The sequence below is a fragment of the Mobula birostris genome, chromosome 6 (assembly GCF_030028105.1).
Source record: "Mobula birostris isolate sMobBir1 chromosome 6, sMobBir1.hap1, whole genome shotgun sequence".
NCBI lineage: Eukaryota > Metazoa > Chordata > Chondrichthyes > Myliobatiformes > Myliobatidae > Mobula > Mobula birostris.
This window is the reverse complement of record NC_092375.1, coordinates 49,416,328-49,434,499: the sequence shown is the minus strand read 5'-3', so window position 1 is coordinate 49,434,499 and position 18,172 is coordinate 49,416,328. Positions and strand designations below refer to the sequence as shown.

Sequence of the window (18,172 nt, the reverse complement as noted above, 5' to 3'; positions counted from 1 at the left end):
ATAGCCCTAGTTCCCTCAACCTATCCTTATTCCAGGCAGCATCCTGGTAAATTTCCTCTGCACCAAATCTCCTATGCAGCTTCTCTATAACTTCCACATATTTTGTATTATGAGGCAACCAGAACTGAATGCTATTTATTCCAAACCAGTGTTTTATAGGACTGCAACATTACCTTGCTCTTGAACCCCAACTAATGAAGCCAATTCCACTATATGCCTTAGCCCCTTTCAAATTGTGTGGCAACTTAGAGGGAATATAGATGTGGACCCCCCCCCCCCAAAAAAAAAACTTAAAACTTCACCTTCCGAAGCATGTCGCACTTTTCCTGGTTGAACTCCATCTACTACTTTGCCCACCTCAGCATCCTGTTGTATTCTGTGATATCCACAACACCAACCTTCATGTCATCTGATAACCTACTAACCACCTTTCTATTTCTTGGTCCAAGACATTTATAAAAATCACAGAGCAGAGACCTCAGAACTGATCCATAAGACCATAAGACAAAGGAGCAGAAGTTGGCCTTTTGACCCATCGAGTCTACTCTGCCATTTTATCATGAGCTGATCCGTTCTCCCATTTAGTCCCACTCCCCCGTCTTCTCACCATAACCTTTGATGCCCTGGCTACTCAGATACCTATTAATCTCTGCCTTAAATACACCCAATGACTTTGCCTCCACTGTTGCCCATGGCAACAAATTCCATAGATTCACCACCCTTTGGCTAAAAAAATTTCTTTGCATTTCTGTTCTGAATGGGCGCCCTTCAATCCTTAAGTCATGCCCTCTCGTACTAGAGTCCCCCATCATGGGAAACAACTTTGCCATATATACTCTGTCCATGCCTTTCAACATTCAATATGTTTCTATGAGGTCTCCCCTCATTCTTCTAAACTCCAAGGAATACAGTCCAAGACCGGACAAACGTTCCTCATATGTTAACCTTCTTATTCCCGGAATCATTCTAGTGAATCTTCTCTGTACCCTCTCCAACATCAGCAAATCTTTTCTTAAATAAGGAGACCAAAACTGCCCACAGTACTCCAAGTGAGGTCTCACCAGCGCCTTATAGAGCCTCAACATCACATCCCTGCTCCTATACTTTATTCTTCTAAAAAATGAATGCCAACATTGCATTTGTCGTCTTCACCACAGACTCAACCTGGAGGTTAACCTTAAGGGTATCCTGTATGAGGACTCCCAAGTCCCGTTGCATCTCAGAACTTTGAATTCTTTCCCTATTTAAATAATAGTCTGCCCGTTTATCCCTGCAGACAACTACCAATTACTGATCTCCAGACAGAATAACACCTCATCTACTACCACCTTCTGTGGTCAAGCTATTCCTGGATACATTTGGCCAAGTTTCCCTGGATTCCATGCCTCCTAACTGAACGAGTCGACCATGGGGAACCTTGTCACATGCCTTCTAAAATCCATATACACCACGTCCACTGCTGTGCTTTTGTCAAATAGTTTTGTCACTTAAAGAATTCAGTCAAGTTTGTAAGGCATGCCCTGCCCCTTGCCAACACTGAGAAATGACTTGCTGGTATATAATTCTCATTATTCCTGTTGTCCTTTTTGGACAAAGGAATAGGATTTGCCACCCTCCAATCCTCTGGTACTACTCTTAAGGCCAAGAGGTTGCAAGGTCATTACCAGAAGTGCCTTCCTTCATTTAGTAACCGGAGGTGTATCCTGTCTGGCTTTATGAACTTGTTTATCCTGGTTTACTAGTTGCTGCTGTACTTGGGCACTTAAACTTCAAATGACTAAAAAGCAATGGTATGAGGAATTACAGGAATTGGTTTGTGACAAATGGAACTGCTGTATTTATGCTGTTTTTATCTCTGCAAAATGTGTCAACAATTGACTAGTGTATTGTCAATATTGCATTTGGTGTACTATTTCAATTAGATGTGCTCTTGGGGTTCATCTGACTGGGAGGAACACTCCATGAACTACAAACGTCGGTAGATTGGATCACTGGTATTAAGGGTGTGCCATATTAAATTTACCACCTTTGGGTTTGAGTAAGACCTGCAGTTCTGATTTGTGCACTAGAATTTGCTTGAAAGTAATACTTTCAAAAGCAAGTTGTACTGCATCAGTTGCTTTCCAATTTAATGTTCACACTAGGGCAAATGATTTGCATCTGGTGAATTTTGACAGTTGCTGTTTCTTTTGCAGCTTGTAATCCACTTGGAACAAATCGCTCTTTTAATTTCTCAATGTTGAGGATTTGTAAGTCTGTACTTTCTTGCACTTGAGTGGAAAAAGCATGATGGCTTCAATTTATGTAGTCCTGTGCAGAACTCTTGACGGATTTGTTACTGTTTAAGTAACAAATGTCATTTTGAAAATTTCTTTCCCACTGGATGCTAACAAGTACATTTTAAAATTATTAATTTAGACTGCACTAAATCTTAAAGATGGCTACTAGGTGTCTTTACTGTAACACAGCACATCCTTGATTTATTTGACATATGGTACTAACATGCTTTTATAACTTGATCTTCCCAGTTTTAAAGCCAAATGTAGTTTGTAGTCTTTGCTGTATCTTGAACAAATTGTTCCATATTGGAAAAATCATGTGAGCCAGCAGTTTTGCGTACAATTAATTGGTTAGGAATGACATGCTTCTGGTATGCTCTTGCTGTCACCAACCACCAGCAGTGTTTTTGTGGGTATATTTCAAATAAGAGTTTGTACTATTGGTCAGACTTTTCAGAGATCCCTGACAGGATAGGGGTGAGTATCAAAGCTGTAAAGAGAGCTAGCTAGAATGCTTAGTACTAGTGCATGACAGCAGAACTCGGTACTAACGATGCATGTACAGCAGAGCATATATGGAAAGATGTTTGGAAGCAATGATGCAGCATGTTGTGAAGAAACTCCAAGAATGAAAATTAGCAACTATAGTTTGATCAGTAGAATCCTGCTTTTGGGTGGGAGACTGAAGGAACAAAAATTGCATGTCAGGTTTGAAATAGTTTTCAACCTGTACTTAGAAACATAGACACAAAACTACAGCCCAATACAGGCCCTTCAGCCCACAATGCTGTGCCAAACATGTACTTACTTTAGAAGTTACCTACAGTTACCCATAGCCCTTCATTTTTCTAAGCTCCATATACTTATCCAGTAGTCCCTTAAAAGACCCTATCGTATCCGCCTCCACCACCGTTGCTGGCCCATTCCATGCACCCGCCACTCTCCCTGACATCTCCTCTGTACCTACTTCCAAGCCCCCTCGTGTTAGCCATTTCAGCCCTGGGAAAAAGCCTCTGACTATCCATATGATCAGTTCAGACCTCTATCAGGTCACCTCTCATCCTCTGTCACTCCGAGGAGAAAAGGCCGAGTTCACTCAATCTATTTTCTTAAGGCATGCTCCCCAGTCCAGGCAACATCCTTGTAAGTCACCTCTGCACCCTTTCTATGGCTTCCACATCCTTCCTGTAGTGAGGTGACCAGAACTGAGCACAGTACTCCAAGTGGGGTCTGACCAGGGTCCTATATAGCTGTAACATTATTCCTCTGCTCTTAAACTCAATCCCACAGTTGAAGGCCAATGCACCATATGCCTCCTTAACCATAGAGTCAACTTGCACAGCAGCCTTGAGTGTCCTATGGATTTGCACCCCAAGACCCTCTGATCCTCCACACTGCCAAGAGTCTTGCCATTAATACTATATTCTGCCATCATATTTGACCTACCAAAATGAACCACTTTACACTTACCTGGGTTGAACTCCATTTGCCACTTCTCAGCCCAGTTTTTCATCCTATCGATGTCCTGCTCTAAACTTTGACAGTCCTCCACACTATCCACAACACCTCCAACTTTTGTGTCATCAGCAAACTTACTAACCCATCCCTCCACTTCCTCATCCAGGTCATTTATAAGAATAGCAAAGAGAAGGGGTCCCAGAACAAATCCCTGAGGCACACCACTGGTCACTGATGTCCATGCAGAATATGACCCGTCTACAACCACTGTTTGCCTTCTGTGGGCAAGCCAATTCTGGATCCACAAAGCAAGGTCCCCATGGATCCCATGTCTCCTTGCTTTCTCAATAAGCCTTGCATGGGGTACCTTAGTGTTCATTAATCTTGCCTCTCAGGAATTTTTCCATCAACTTACCAACCACTGAAGTAAGACTCACTGATTTATAATTTCCTGGGCTGTCTCTACTCCCTTTCTTGAATAAGGGAACAACATCTGCAACCCTTCAAACTGCCAGAACCTCTCATTGATGATGCCATTGCCAGAGGCTCAGCAATCTCCTCCCTCGTCTCCCACAGTAGCCTGGGGTACATCTCATCCTGTTCTGGTGAATTGTCCAGCTTGATGCTTTCCGAAAGCTCCAGCACATCCTCTTTCTTAAATGTCTATATGCTCAAACTTTTCAATCATCCCAACAATCACCAAGATCCTTTTCTGTGGTGAATACTGAAGCAAAGTTTAAGTATCTCTGCTATTTCCTCTGGTTCCATACACACACTTTTCCACAGTCACACTTGATTGGTCCTGTTCTCTTATGTCTTATCCCCTTGCTCATCACATACTTGTAGAATGCCTTGGGGTTTTCCTTAATCCTGCTCTCCAAGGCCTTCTCAAGGCCCCTTCTGGCACTCCCAATTTCATTCTTAAACTCCTTCCTGCTAGCCTTATCTTCTAGATCTTTATCATTGAACCTTTTGTAAGCTTTTCTTGATTAGATTTCAACAGCCTTCGTACACATTTCCTGACCCCTACCATCCTTTCCCTGTCTCATTCCTGTCTCTTCCCTGTCCCCTGAACATTTGCCACATTTCTTCCATACATTTCCTGAGAACATCTGTTCCCAATTTGTCTCCCAAGTTCCTCCCTGATAGTTCATATTTCCCCCTACTCCAATTAGAGGCTTTCCTAACTTGTCTGTTCCTATCCCCCTCCAATGCTATGGTAAAGGAGATAGAATTGTGATCACTCTCTCCAAAATGCTTTTCCACTGAGAGACCTGGCACCTGACCAGGTTCATTTCCTAATACCAGATCAAGTACAGCCTCTCCTCTTGTAGGCCTATCTACACGTTGTGTCAGGAAACCTTCCTGATCACACCTAACAAACTCTGCCCCATCTAAACCCCTTGCTCCAGGAAGATGCCAATCTCCCACCATGACAACCTTGTTATTATTAACACCTTTCCAGAATCTGTCTCCCTATCTGCTGCTCAATGTCCCTGTTACTATTGGGTGGTCCATTTTTAAAAAAAAAACCAGTAGAGTTATTGACCCCTTCCTGTTCCTAACTTCCACCCACAGAGACTCCGTAGACAATCCCTCCATGACTTCCTCCTTTTCTGCAGCCGTGAAACTTACCTCTGATCAACAGTGCCTCATCCCCACCTCTTTTGCCTTCCTCCTTGTCCTTTCTGAAACACCTAAAGCCTGGCACTCTAACCATTCCTGTCCCTGAGCCATCCAAGTCTCTGTAATGGCTGCAACATCTTAGCTCCAAGTACTGATCCAGGCTCTAAGCTCATCTGTTTTGTTCATGATGCTGCTTGCATTAAAATAGACACATCTCAAACCATCGGTCTGAGCGTATCCCTTCTCTATTACCTGGCTATCCTCCCTCTCACACCGTCTCCAAGCGTTCTGTGTGAGCCAACCACCCCTTCCTCTGCCTCTTCAGTTCGGTTCCCACCCACCTTTCTCCCCCCCCCCCCCAGCAATTTTAGTTTAAACTCTTCCCCAGTAGCTTAGCAAACCTCCCTGCCAGTATATTGGTCTCCCTTGGATTCAAGTGCAACCTGTCCTTTTTGTACAGTTCACACCTTTCCCAGAAGAGGTCCCAGTGATCCAGAAATCTGAGTCCCTGCCCGTGCTGTGTCTGTCGTATGGCACAGGCAGTAATCAATCTCGAGACTGATTACTGAGGTCCTGCTTTTTAACTTCCTTCCTAACTCCCTATAGTCTGTTTTCAGGACCTCCTCCCTTTTCCTACCTATGTCATTGGTTCCAATATGTACCACGACCTTCCCACTTCAGGATATCGTGTGTGCAATCAGAAACATTCCAGACCCTGGCACCTGGGAGGCAAACTACCATCCATGTTTCTTTCCTGTGTCCACTGAATCACCTGTCTGACCCCCTAACTATAGAGTCCCCTATCACTGCTGCCAGACTCTGTGCCAAAGGAGCGGCCACTGTTGCTTCCCCCTGTTAGGTCCTCCCCCTCCAACGATACTCAAACAGGAGTACTTGTTAAGGGGGACAGCCATTGGGGTACTCTCTAGTATCTGACTCTTGTCCTACTCTCCCCTGGCTGTTTCCCGCTTATCTGTCTCCTGAGGTCCTGGTGTGACTACTTGCCTATGGGTCCTCTCTATCACTTTCCTCCTTTCCCTGACCAGACGAAGATCATTGAGCTGCATCTCTAGTTCCCCAACCCGGTCCCTTGGCATTGATTTTTAATTTCTAGGTCAGTGAATTTGATCATCTGCTGCAAATTTTTTTCCTTAGATTTGTGACAGCAGTACCCTCTTCGTGTTCACAACCTGCCTAAAGAAATTGGTCATATTGATCTTGTCTGAACTTGACAGTTAAGACTTGCTAGTTGTGATGAACGGTGCAAGTTATGAATTGGCTGAGGGTTCTGACCTAGAAATGTGCAGAACATTCACTCTTTGAGTATAATTGCTAATATTGGAGAACAAATTCCTTTTTGTTCTAATGCCCTGGAAAACTGATATCCTCTAATTTGTCAAGAGGGATTACTTCTAAATAATTTTTGGTAGTATATTCTTTTTGGCTTTCATGGGGAGTAACATTCCATACGATGGAATTTTAATATTGACATCTTGGGTATAATTCTTGATTTCTTCTGCTTAACTGCACTGAATTGCTGAGCAGAAAATCAAATCAACTACATAATCTGCCTTTTTGTTGGCTTTGTGGAACAATCTATGTTCCAAACCTATTCTGGTATCTGTCCCCCACTTTTCCTTAGCTACATCGACTGCATTGGCGCTGCTTCCTGAATGCATGCTGAGCTCGTTGACTTCATTAACTTTGCCTCCAACTTTCACCCTGCCCTCAAGTTTACCTGGTCCATTTCTGACACCTCCCTCCCCTTTCTAGATCTTTCTGTCTCTATCTCTGGAGACAGCTTATCTACTGATGTCTACTATAAGCCTACTGACTCTCACAGCTATCTGGACTATACCTCTTCTCACCCTGTCTCTTGAAAAAGTGCCATCCCCTTCTCGCAATTCCTCCGTCTTTGCCGCATCTGCTCTCAGGATGAGGCTTTTCATTCCAGGACAAGGGAGATGTCCTTTTTTAAAGAAAGGGACTTCCCTCCTCCACCATCAACTCTGCTCTCAAACGTATCTCCCCCATTTCATGCACATCTGCTCTCACTCCATCCTCCCGCCACCCCACTAGGAATAGGGTTCCCCTTGTCCTCACCTACCGCCCCACCAGCGTCCAGGTCCAACATATAATTCTCTGTAACTTCCGCCACCTCCAACGGGATCCCACCACTAAGAACTGCCCCCCCCATCCCACTTTCTGCAGGGATCGCTCCCTACGCGACTCCCTTGTGCATTTGTTTTCTCCCCCCCATCCCTCTCCACCGATCTCCTTCCTGGCACTTATCCTTGTAAGCGGAACAAGTGCTACACATGCCCTTACACTTCCTCCCTCACCACCATTCAGGGCCCCAGACAGTCCTTCCAGGTGAGGCGACACTTCACCTGTGAGTCGGCTGGGGTGATATACTGCGTCCGGTGCTCCCGATGTGGCCTTCTATATATTGGCAAGACCCGACGCAGACTGGGAGATCGTCTCGCTGAACACCTACGCTCTGATCTTCCAGTGGCCACACATTTTAATTCCACATCCCATTCCCATTCTGACATGTCTATCCATGGCCTCCTCTACTGTCAAGGTGAAGCCACAGTCAGATTGGAGGAACAACACCTTGTATTCCGTCTGGGTAGCCTCCAACCTGATGGCATGAACATTGACTTCTCTAACTTATGCTAATGCTCCACCTCCCCCTTGTAACCCATCTGTTATTTAATCCTTTCTCTCTCTCCCTCTCCTTTTTCTTCCTCTGTCCCTCTCACTATACCCCTTCCCATGCTCTGGGTCCCCCCCCCCCCTTCTCCCTAGATCTCCTGTCCCATGATCCTCTTGTATCCCTTTTGCCAATCACCTGTCCAACTCTCGGATCCATCTCTCCCCCTCCTGTCTTCTATCATTTTGGATCTCCCCCTTCCCCTCCCACTTTCAAATCTCTTACTAGCTTTTCCTTCAGTTAGTCCTGACAAAGGGTCTCGGCCCGAAACGTTGACTGTACCTCTTCCTAGAGATCTTGCCTAGCCTGCTGCGTTCACCAGCAACTTTGTGTGTTGCTTGAATTTCCAGCATCTGCAGATTTCCTCGTGTTTGTGACCCCAACAAATTTTGTTTTGTGATCATGCCTCTATTTTTAAAGTTGAGTAGGGGGCTAGTTTAAAATCAATTTTCCCCATTCCGATCTGCTTTCCCAGAAATGAATCTCTGAACTTGGATTTCACCCTGTCATAAGTATATTCATCCTTGGAGATGAACTTGATCATTTGCTTGTTTAATGGTATAAATTTACAACTGTGCTGAAGCATTCTTCTAAAGATAAGTGAACCACTCTTGCTGTAAACCTATGGTGATCCATGAGGTCACTAGGTGTCAGTATCTGTTTTGAAATTTTTGTACCAAAGTGGATGATCTCCTTTATGCATGTCCTTGCCCGTTCATTCGTGTTTCCCTTGCCTTTTGAAGCTTTATTGCAGCCTACCCTGCCACCTTTTTGGACCACCAACAGGCTAGCACTGTATGTCACAGTCCTTGAACCAAAGTTTAAATTCACTTGGAATTGGAGATATTCTTCCTGTTCACATTCACTTTCCATGCCTAAATTTGTATTGCTTGTGTATACTTTAATATTAATAATTTTTACTTGACGTTTAAATCCCATTTTTCCTATAACTATATATTGTTAGTCCAGATAACCTAATTAAAATAGGGCAAGTGATATTTGATTTCTGAATTGATAATCTCATTTGCTAACTATACCCAAGTTGATTTAGGTGCATGGCTCCACCCCAACACCATCTTTACAAGTTGGGTTACTACACATGGTTTAGTCCTGCTGGGTATTTGAGATTACCGCACTTGTATGAATGTTTTGCTTTCCATTGCTTATACCCAGCAGCACCACATTGTTTCCACTCTTCAACTTTCCAGTGTCAGTAGTACTCTCTTAATGTTTCTTTGCTTTTGAAAATAACTATCCTAGAAACTGTGGGATTTTCTCATCTGTTTTTAGTGCTAATTTCATTAGTGAACTTTACATTTCCATTTATTAGAACACACCTCAAACTACATCCTAGATTTCCTAATGGTTATATTCTTTTCTTCCTGATCCTTCGCTTTTGTGCAGTTGCTGTTCTGAAGTACCGAGGTGGTTTCATATTACAAAAATGCCTCCAGTTAGAAAAATTGAATTTGTCCTACCTATCGTAACTTTGCATTGCATTTAATAAGTTTAAACTATCATCTTTGTGCTTTGGATTAAATGAGATATCTGCTTTCTAATCAATGTTGCTAATGCCCAATTTCCTGCAACCAGCTGCAGATAACAAATTGGTTTTAGTGTTTGAATCTATTGGTACATATTTGAAATTGTATCTGTTCGGATGCAGTTTAACCAGTGTTTCATTGGTCTAGGTAAGTCAACTTCTATTTGCTTTGGGCTTTGTACAAGGTAGAAATTTGCCAGAACTAAATTTCCCTGTTTTGGTAATCAAGAAGTTGGTTCTGTTCATCTGGAAGCTGAGTGAAAATTATATGGCTCACTTGTTCCTTGTATTCAGAATTACAGCTAAATAGCCCAACATCCATATCAATGAGTGTGTATTCTGGAGCTTGTCCTACATGCCTGCATTTAATTTAGCCCATATCCCTCTAAACTTATTACCTGTCCAAATGTCTTTAAACATTGTAATTGTACTACCACCTTTTACTTATTTGTTTACCTATTGTTTAAAAGTAAACTGACCTCCTGGGTATCTTTTAAACCTGTAAAGCCTTTTAACCCATGACCTCCAATTTTAAACCCCTTAAGGTTGCCCATTGGTCCCCATCATTGGGTGGGGGGGGGGAGGAGAGGGGTCTACAGCTCGTCTAGCCTCTCTGAATCTATTCCATTGTTTTGTCCTTGACTTAGATTTATTGTGCAAATGAGCAAGTTGCAATAGGACATTGAGAAATGTTTCTGGTACTTTTTCTTGACTCTAAAAATGTCTTTTCAGTACTTGTAAAATTCATTCCAGGTTAAGTTCTCATCATTCAAGACTTCAATACTATGTGCAATGTGAACTTTTGTTCTTAGCTTCAAATTTCTTTAGGACTCTAACAATCCATGCCATGTCCTGTGATTTCAATGAAGAGGCTGAATAGAACAAAGTTCGACTAACACTTAGGCTTCCTTTGAGGTATTAATATTTGGATGATTTAGTTTGAAGTTACATGCAGGTCACCATATGTAATGATAAAGTCAGGCAATGTGGTCATGGTTATCTAATGCAAATGCGACCTGTTGGAAATTTAAAGAATGATGGATCTTCAGTTTGACTTTTATTTGATTACATCTTGCAGTAACTGTACTATGACACCTCCAAACTTTACTTGATCTAACCCGGCCCTTAATTATGGCTTGGTGGGGATGAACAGAGGAGCCATATGTAAATGCCCTGTTTCCTCATGGCAAAAGATGCTTGCAGTCCCATATCCAGCAAATACAGCCCAGTAGTTACCCAAACACTTGTTCATATAGGGTGTCCATAAGTCTACTGTTCATAACCTGATATGGACCTGCACTTGTGCTTGAGGTTGTCACAAATTTAGCAGAATGAGCATTAGTAAACTGGGTGAATCTTTACAATGCAATTTGTTCCAGATTCCTCTAGGACTAATAATGAAACTTTAAGTTTGAGATTAAGATCAGTGGGAAAAACTTCAAAATTCTATGTTGGAGGAAAAAACGAGATTTGAATAGCTTGTTGAAATGTAGATTTTGGAGGGGTGGAGGAGGAAGAGGCCAGAATGATCTAAACTATTGCAGAATTCTGATTTACTGACCTGTTTGTCAGCTGTTGGATGAGCACAGACTGCCTGCACATTGAAATAAGGGTGCTGAGCTTGCAGTGAATTTTAAATGTCAAGGGTTTGTTTTCTAGGTTTAGCTTGCAAAGGGAGTTTGGTTATAGCATAGATTGTAAAATCACTTGGTAAAGTTTGCATTACTTTGGAAGTTTTGTACTGCATGTAGACTTACTGATTTGTATGGGTTTTTGAAGCCTAACTTGCAATGGCAGCAGGTAAGTGATAGCAGAGCTGTTGCTTATTAGACCAAAGTACTGGAAGCATGTTTTGCATCCCTACGCTTAATCCTGAATGCAGGTACACTCAGCAGTCAATTGGGTATTATTCTGATAATTTATAGGCTTATAAAGAAAGGAGTTAGTGAGACTTAAATGCTAAATCTAAGTTATGACTGGTTCAGGAACACTAACGTATTGCTTTTTCTACTGCCACCCTGAGCTCTAGCAAGTCTTAAAATACTTGCCCTTATGCAGGTTGATTTTATTTTTAGCATTTGAGGTCAGTTAATATCCTCTTAACGAGCACTTCTGATGTAGTATGGCAGACAAAATAATCCTAGATTGGGAAGCATTTGAATTGGTCTCTGGTATTTCCAATTCCTATGAAACTTCAAAGGTAGGTGTGATACTGGGGAAAATCCTGTTAAGAGGTTTTCAGCAGTTGAGCATTTAAAACTGTTGGAGCTGAGACTATCTAACTAGTAGAAAATTCTCAATCTGAACATGTGAGAAAGAAAATTGAAGAGCAAGTTGCTTGAGTGTTTGACTCCTGGAATGTAATGGTTAATTTCCACTCCCACTGAGCAGCTGCTTCATTTATGGATGTATAGTGCTCAATGGGGGAGGTAAATGAATTCTGGAACTGGGTGCTGTTGGTTACACTGATCAAACATTTTGCAGGTACGATGCAATCTCATTGATCATTTTGGTATTGTTGAAAGCTAACCTTCTCTCCCCTCATGCAAACTGTAAGATTCACCAAGCTGGGATTCTGGACGTGGAGGAAATGGCTCAATGAATGGGTACCATGATGGAAGAGACAGTCGGGTAAATGGTTATGACCGTGACCGCAGTGGGTTCAACAGTAGAGGATCCAGTCGAAATGACTCAAGTGGCCGAGGAGGTTATCGAAATCGAACAATTAATCCTGGTGCCCAGCAAAGTGCTGGATCAGGTGTGCAATACTAGCCTTATTGGAGTATAATGCTGATTGTTGAATCAGATCTTCTATAGAAGCTTATTATAGATGGAGAAATGGGATGTTTAATGGGCAGTAGATACTAACGGTTATATTAAAAATAAAAATTTGCCAAGCTATTTCAAGGCTTTAATTGTAGTTCTAATTAATCAGATAACTAAGATCGCTTGAAGGAAGGTTTAAAGTAATACAAAAAATGGGGTAATCTCAGTGATGGGGACAGGGTAACTGAAGGCAGGTATAAGTGGGACAATTGAAGGAAGCTAGTTTGAGTAAAACTGCTTAAATTGCTCCTGACTATGCCATCCTTAATCTTAGCAGGCAATCAATCTAATTCTACAGTTTGTTCCACAAGCCCCTAATTGAGGCATTCATCAGGAGTATATGAATTGCATATCCTAACAAAGATGAATCCTTAAAGATGTTCTAGTGTATTCCTGATTGTTCTGTACTAATCATTCTTTCAAGGCTGATTTTTTTTTTCCCAGGAGGGTGACAGCTTGTTAGATGCAAGCTAGTTCAATGTCCTGAACAAATTGCAAAAGGGATAAAATGCATTGCAAGCAACAGTAAATCACTTGTTGGATTCCATATTTAGATTAATGGAGTACTCATTTTGGAGAACTGGGCTACATTTTCTTTGCCAATGATTAGTCATTAGCTCTGCAATTGTAGGGCTTTTTTTTTGCTTCATAGATAGAATTTGTATACCATGGCAAGGATGGAATCGTGAGAGCTGTTTAACACACTGCTCTTAAGATAACCCACAGTGCTTATAATGTGGCATAGTATATTTTTAACATCAATCTGAAATCTCCCAAGTTTATTAGAATAATTTGAACTTGGAAATGTCATAGTTAGTGTAAATGTTTTGTTGCTTTCCTAAAATGATGCAATTTAAATATGCCCCAAATAATCTCTGCAGAACCTGTACTTTGAAGTTGGAGGTGATGACTATTGGGTTTCTAAAATTTATAAACTTCTGGGTATGTGCTTTTTTTTTTACCAAATATGGGCCAAAGCAAACTAGATTTTTGAATGTGGCTATCAGTGACACTGACTCCATGAAATTTTATCAGATGATGCACTTGATTATGATCTATAATTTAACCATTTATAATGTCAATCTAAGTGGGTATTGATTGGTAAGGTAACTGATAGCATAGAAATTCAATACCCATAGCTCTAAAATTTAGTACCTTGGATGGATATCTTTAAAACAATGCCAATTTACATGCAAGCTGTTCCTATTTAAACATTTGATATGGTATATCCTGACAGCAAAACCTCTGCATAATGCAATAGCAATGCTCTAATGAATTGACTCATGCAATTTGCATGATGCATTTTACTTACAAAGCTGCATAGATTGGGGCTTGTTGGAATAAATTAAGGTAATGCCAGTAATCTAACTGAGTTTGGGATAGTTTGGTGATTTGTACTTGGCCATGAACAGGCTTGGCAGTGGCTGAAGTATCAGTGGAGCTGGGTAATATACTTAATCAATTTGAGAAAATCGGCAGATGCTGGAAATTCAAAGCAATATGCAGAATGCTGGAGGAACTCAGTAAGCCAGGCAGCATGGAAAAGAGTAAACAGTCAATGTTTTGGGCTGAGGCCCTTCATCAGATCCTCCAGTAATTTGCACTGCTTCAGCAGTTTGAGCTTGAGTTTAGGAACTTGGAAATTAGGAATATTTAATGCAACTTGATTGGTAGTGGGATGGAACTAGTTTGAGAGCTATCTCAGGTGTTCTCTGAAGTGTTTGCTGTCAATCATAAAATAATTCATGATGGGTAGCCATATGCTTCCAAATTGGGAACGCTACAGTGTTGAAAGAAACTAAATGCTATTTGGATAACATTCCATTTTTATAAAAGTAAAGACTCCTTTTAAGGTTTTTAGTTGTCTGACTTGATCAATTTGTTGAGAGTACAAATTTCATTCATTATTACCACAAGTTGTATGAAGATGCTGCCACTAACTTTGTCCTCCACCCCTCTGCAGGGACCACATTCTTCATATCTTTCACCTACTCGTTCACCATCATCCAATGTCCTACTCTTCCAGTTGAGACAAAGATTCATGTATCTCTCCACTGCCTTTGCTAAATTCTTTCAGTTTGTGACCTGTCTTATTTCCCATATTTTATTCTGGCTATTTTCAGTGGATCAAGCATCTGTGGAGCCAAGTGTTTCAGGTTACATCTTTATACTGGGTCTCTGTTCAGGATGTCAGCTATCCCTTTGCTTCCAAAGATGCTGCTTGATCCATTCAGTTTCTCCAGTTCTTTGTTCCAAATCCTACTGTATACATAGTTAGTTGTATTTTCATTCCATTCAATCATAGTTTTGATCTAAAATGTAGACAACTTCTCTCTCCCCACCCCACCCCATTCAAACAAAAGATGCTGTTCAACCTGCAGAGTTAATTCAAAAAATTACTGCTTTTACTCACTTGCTTTGTATTGAGATAAGGATGAAAACGAGAATGAAAAATTTACAGACCAGGAGATGGCTGTAGCTTGGGAAATCTAAGATTATTTTGGGCTTTTTTTTGCAGTTCTGCATAGTTTAGTAGTTCACATCTAAAAATGGTTAATCACCATACAAGTCTTAAGTAATCTGTATTCATAGCACAGTTTAATTTATTGTCTTGATTTTAATGCAATGGTACTGAATGCTCATTGTTTAATGAAGTGTGGGAGGGGCACAAACAATTTCAAGACTTCTGGTGCCAAACTAGAACACAATTCTAAATTAAACTGGAAATCGGCTGCAGTAGTGGTTTTAATTTTGCAGACAGCTTCTATTTAAATTTTTAGATTGAAGCCCACCAAACTATTCTGCAAGTTCTGCTCAAGTCGAGTGTTCAGGCGGAAGAATATGCATTACTAATTCTTCTGTTCAGTGGTCTAAGCTGAAATTAAATTCATATGGGATTTTTATTCTTTAGTAATTGTAAACTTATTATACTGTCTTGGGAATTCCTCCATTAGAGAATCTTGGCTTAGTCGTTTTTCTTAAATCTCGGCAAGCATATGCATGTGACTCTTCATCAGACAATTAAGTTCTGCCCACATACTATTCCTCTAGAGATAGTGGGAATTTCAGAAGTGTAATGCATACAGAGATTAGTCATGTTTGTAATTTCATGGCTAGACTACAAAGACCTTGTACCTTGCACAGTTCTAACATTAAATTATGTTGGAATTTGAAAATGAATTGGGGTTTTCAGTAAAACAGGTGAATGTTTTTAAATTGTATTAATAAAATTTGGAATGCACCGGAATTACTAGACTTAATTTTTTTTGCTGTCTGAGGGCATTTGGGGCTATTAGTTCAAATCTTTGATTATTGGCTATTTTAGTAGTAGTGGCCAGTCTGCAGATAGAGGCTTTGTGCTTTATAGTCTGCCAAAATTGACATTTCTGAAGCACCACTTAATCACAACCATCCTTCAGCTTTTGCTTGCTTTAGATCTTGAATTTTCAGGGCAATAATATATCTTAAACAATAACAGGTTTTGGCTATGATAAAAATGACGGAGGATGGAACAACAAGGATGTCAGAGATCCATACAGCAGTTTTGGATCACGTGCTGACAGAGGAAAATCAAGTTTCTTCAATGATCGTGGAAGAGGAAGGTGTGTTGAATCTGATACTAGTAGCCCTGTGCAATCAATTGTATTGTTTGCTTTACTTATAACATAACCAAGTTTTTATAAGACATGGGAGAAAAATCAGGTTATTTGGCCCATTAAGTCTGTTTGACCACAGTAATTTATTATCCCAATCAATCGCTAATTTCGCCTTCTCCCCATAACCTTTTGATGCTCTGACTAATCAAGAACCTATCAACTTTCATTTTAAACATATTCAATGACTTTGTCTCCTCAGCTGTCTGTGGAAATGAACTCCACAGATTCATCACCCTCTGGCTGAAGAAATTTCTCCTCGTTTGTTTTAAAGTGATGTCCTTCTATTCTGAGGCTGTGCTCAATGGTCCTAGACTCCCCCACTGTAGAAAACCATTCTCACCACATCCACTCTGTCTGGGCCTTTCAACATTTGAAAATGAGATTCTCTCCCCCATCCCAATTCTTCTAAATTCTAGTGAGTGCAGTCCCAGAGCCATCAAATGCTCCTCATTCCTTTTGTTCCTGGAATGATACCTATGAACCTCCAATGGACACTCTCCAGTGCCAGCATATAAGGGGCCCAAAACTGGCTCAACAATACTCCAAGTGCAGTCTGACCAATGCCTTGTAAAGCCTTGGCATTAGATCCTTGCTTTTTGGTATTCTAGCCCTCTCGAAATGAATGCTAACATTGAATTTGCCTGCTTTGCCACTGACTCAACCTGCAAGTTAACCCTTGGGAAATCCTACGCAAGGACTCTCAAGTCCCTTTGAGCTGGATACTGGAGTACAAGTCTGGGAGTATCTATTTTGCATTAATCCACAAAGGGCAAGACCTGTATAATTCTCTTTGAATTTGTTTTGTAATTCCATTAGATATGATGACCGTGGCAGGGGAAACGACAGTGCTTATGACCACTTTGGAAGCCGCAATGACCGATATGGCAGAATGGATCGTGGCTATGGCTCCCGCGAAGGGGGAAATAGCCGTTGGGTTGAAGACAAACGAGATGAAGATGACTGGTCAAAGCAGCTACCACCAAATGAGCGCATGGAACAGTAGGTGTTGAATTAGTAGATGCCAATTTTCAAGCACTATATTTGTAAACCTCCTTTCATTTTTTGGGACTTGGGAAGTGGAAGTTGACAAAAACATCTGTGAATGGTGTAATTAAGACAACTTTGAACTGTGATGCTGATACACAGTTTACATTCAAACTTTCAGTTTCTAGGCAAATTCTTTACTGAAAACTACCTGATGGTATATTGGACAGAGCAGCTATCGCTGCAGATACTCCTTTGCCATATGTGCCTCTAGCACTTCTATTTCAGTATTTTTGTTGATTGCATTCAGTTGAGCATTTCCAGATATGGTGCAAATACACATTAAACTCTGCCTTGCCCCATTGACCTACACCCAGACCCCCTCCATACCGCACCCCTCCCATCCATGTGGGAGTTTGTCAAGCAGTTTTGATATTCAGGAAAAATAGATTTGCTTTTTTAATCATAGTGAGATGGGTTTAATATTTTTAATATTGCTTGTGGGTATAGTTGAAATGAAGTAGCGTTATATAGAGAGCTAAACAGGGCCCATTAATTTAGTGGAAACTTAAGCAGAGCCTTTATATTATCAAACCAAGTGTTATCTTGCACAGTAACTGTCAACAAATGGTTGTTTTGTTTTGGTGCCGCTCCTAGAAAAGGATTCAATTCATTGAGATCAAGTGTGGTCTTGGTTAAAAGCATCTTTATTCAAGGCTCAGGGAAACGGTTTAAAATTCTGTTTGTAGAGTTCTTTTTTTTTTAAATCTTTTAGGGAGTTGTTTTCAGCAAGCAACACAGGAATTAACTTTGAGAAATACGATGACATTCCTGTTGAGGCAACTGGTGCTAACTCACCACCTCATATAGAAACTGTAAGTAGTCACATCATAATTAAACCTATCGAGCTCTTTTTATTGCCAATCTGAATTAAATGTTCCTGTTTTTAATTCAATGTAACAACCTGAAGGCAATGCAGATGTGAAGGCCTTGACTCTGCATGTTGACTGTTTGTGTGAAGTGCGATTAGCAACAGAGGTGAGTGGAGAATCTAATTTGGTGCTTAAAGCTGTGGTTTTTTTTC

At 41.0% G+C, this 18,172-nt stretch overlaps 1 protein-coding gene across 4 annotated transcripts in view; it reads left to right on the top strand.

Moving 5' to 3' along the window:
* The window catches only part of ddx3xa (DEAD-box helicase 3 X-linked a), a 63,845-nt gene that overhangs the window by 28,940 nt on the left and 16,733 nt on the right, over positions 1-18,172 (top strand). For 2 of the 4 annotated variants that reach the window (XM_072260449.1, XM_072260450.1), the window contains exons 4-7: positions 12,180-12,380; positions 15,927-16,050; positions 16,921-17,103; positions 17,864-17,963. In XM_072260449.1, the coding sequence (XP_072116550.1) occupies positions 12,180-12,380; positions 15,927-16,050; positions 16,921-17,103; positions 17,864-17,963 (608 nt within the window). Of the gene's footprint in view, positions 1-2,221; positions 2,250-12,179; positions 12,381-15,926; positions 16,051-16,920; positions 17,104-17,863; positions 17,964-18,172 lie in introns of those variants that run through there. The other 2 variants (XM_072260451.1, XM_072260452.1) reach the window with 2 other exon arrangements.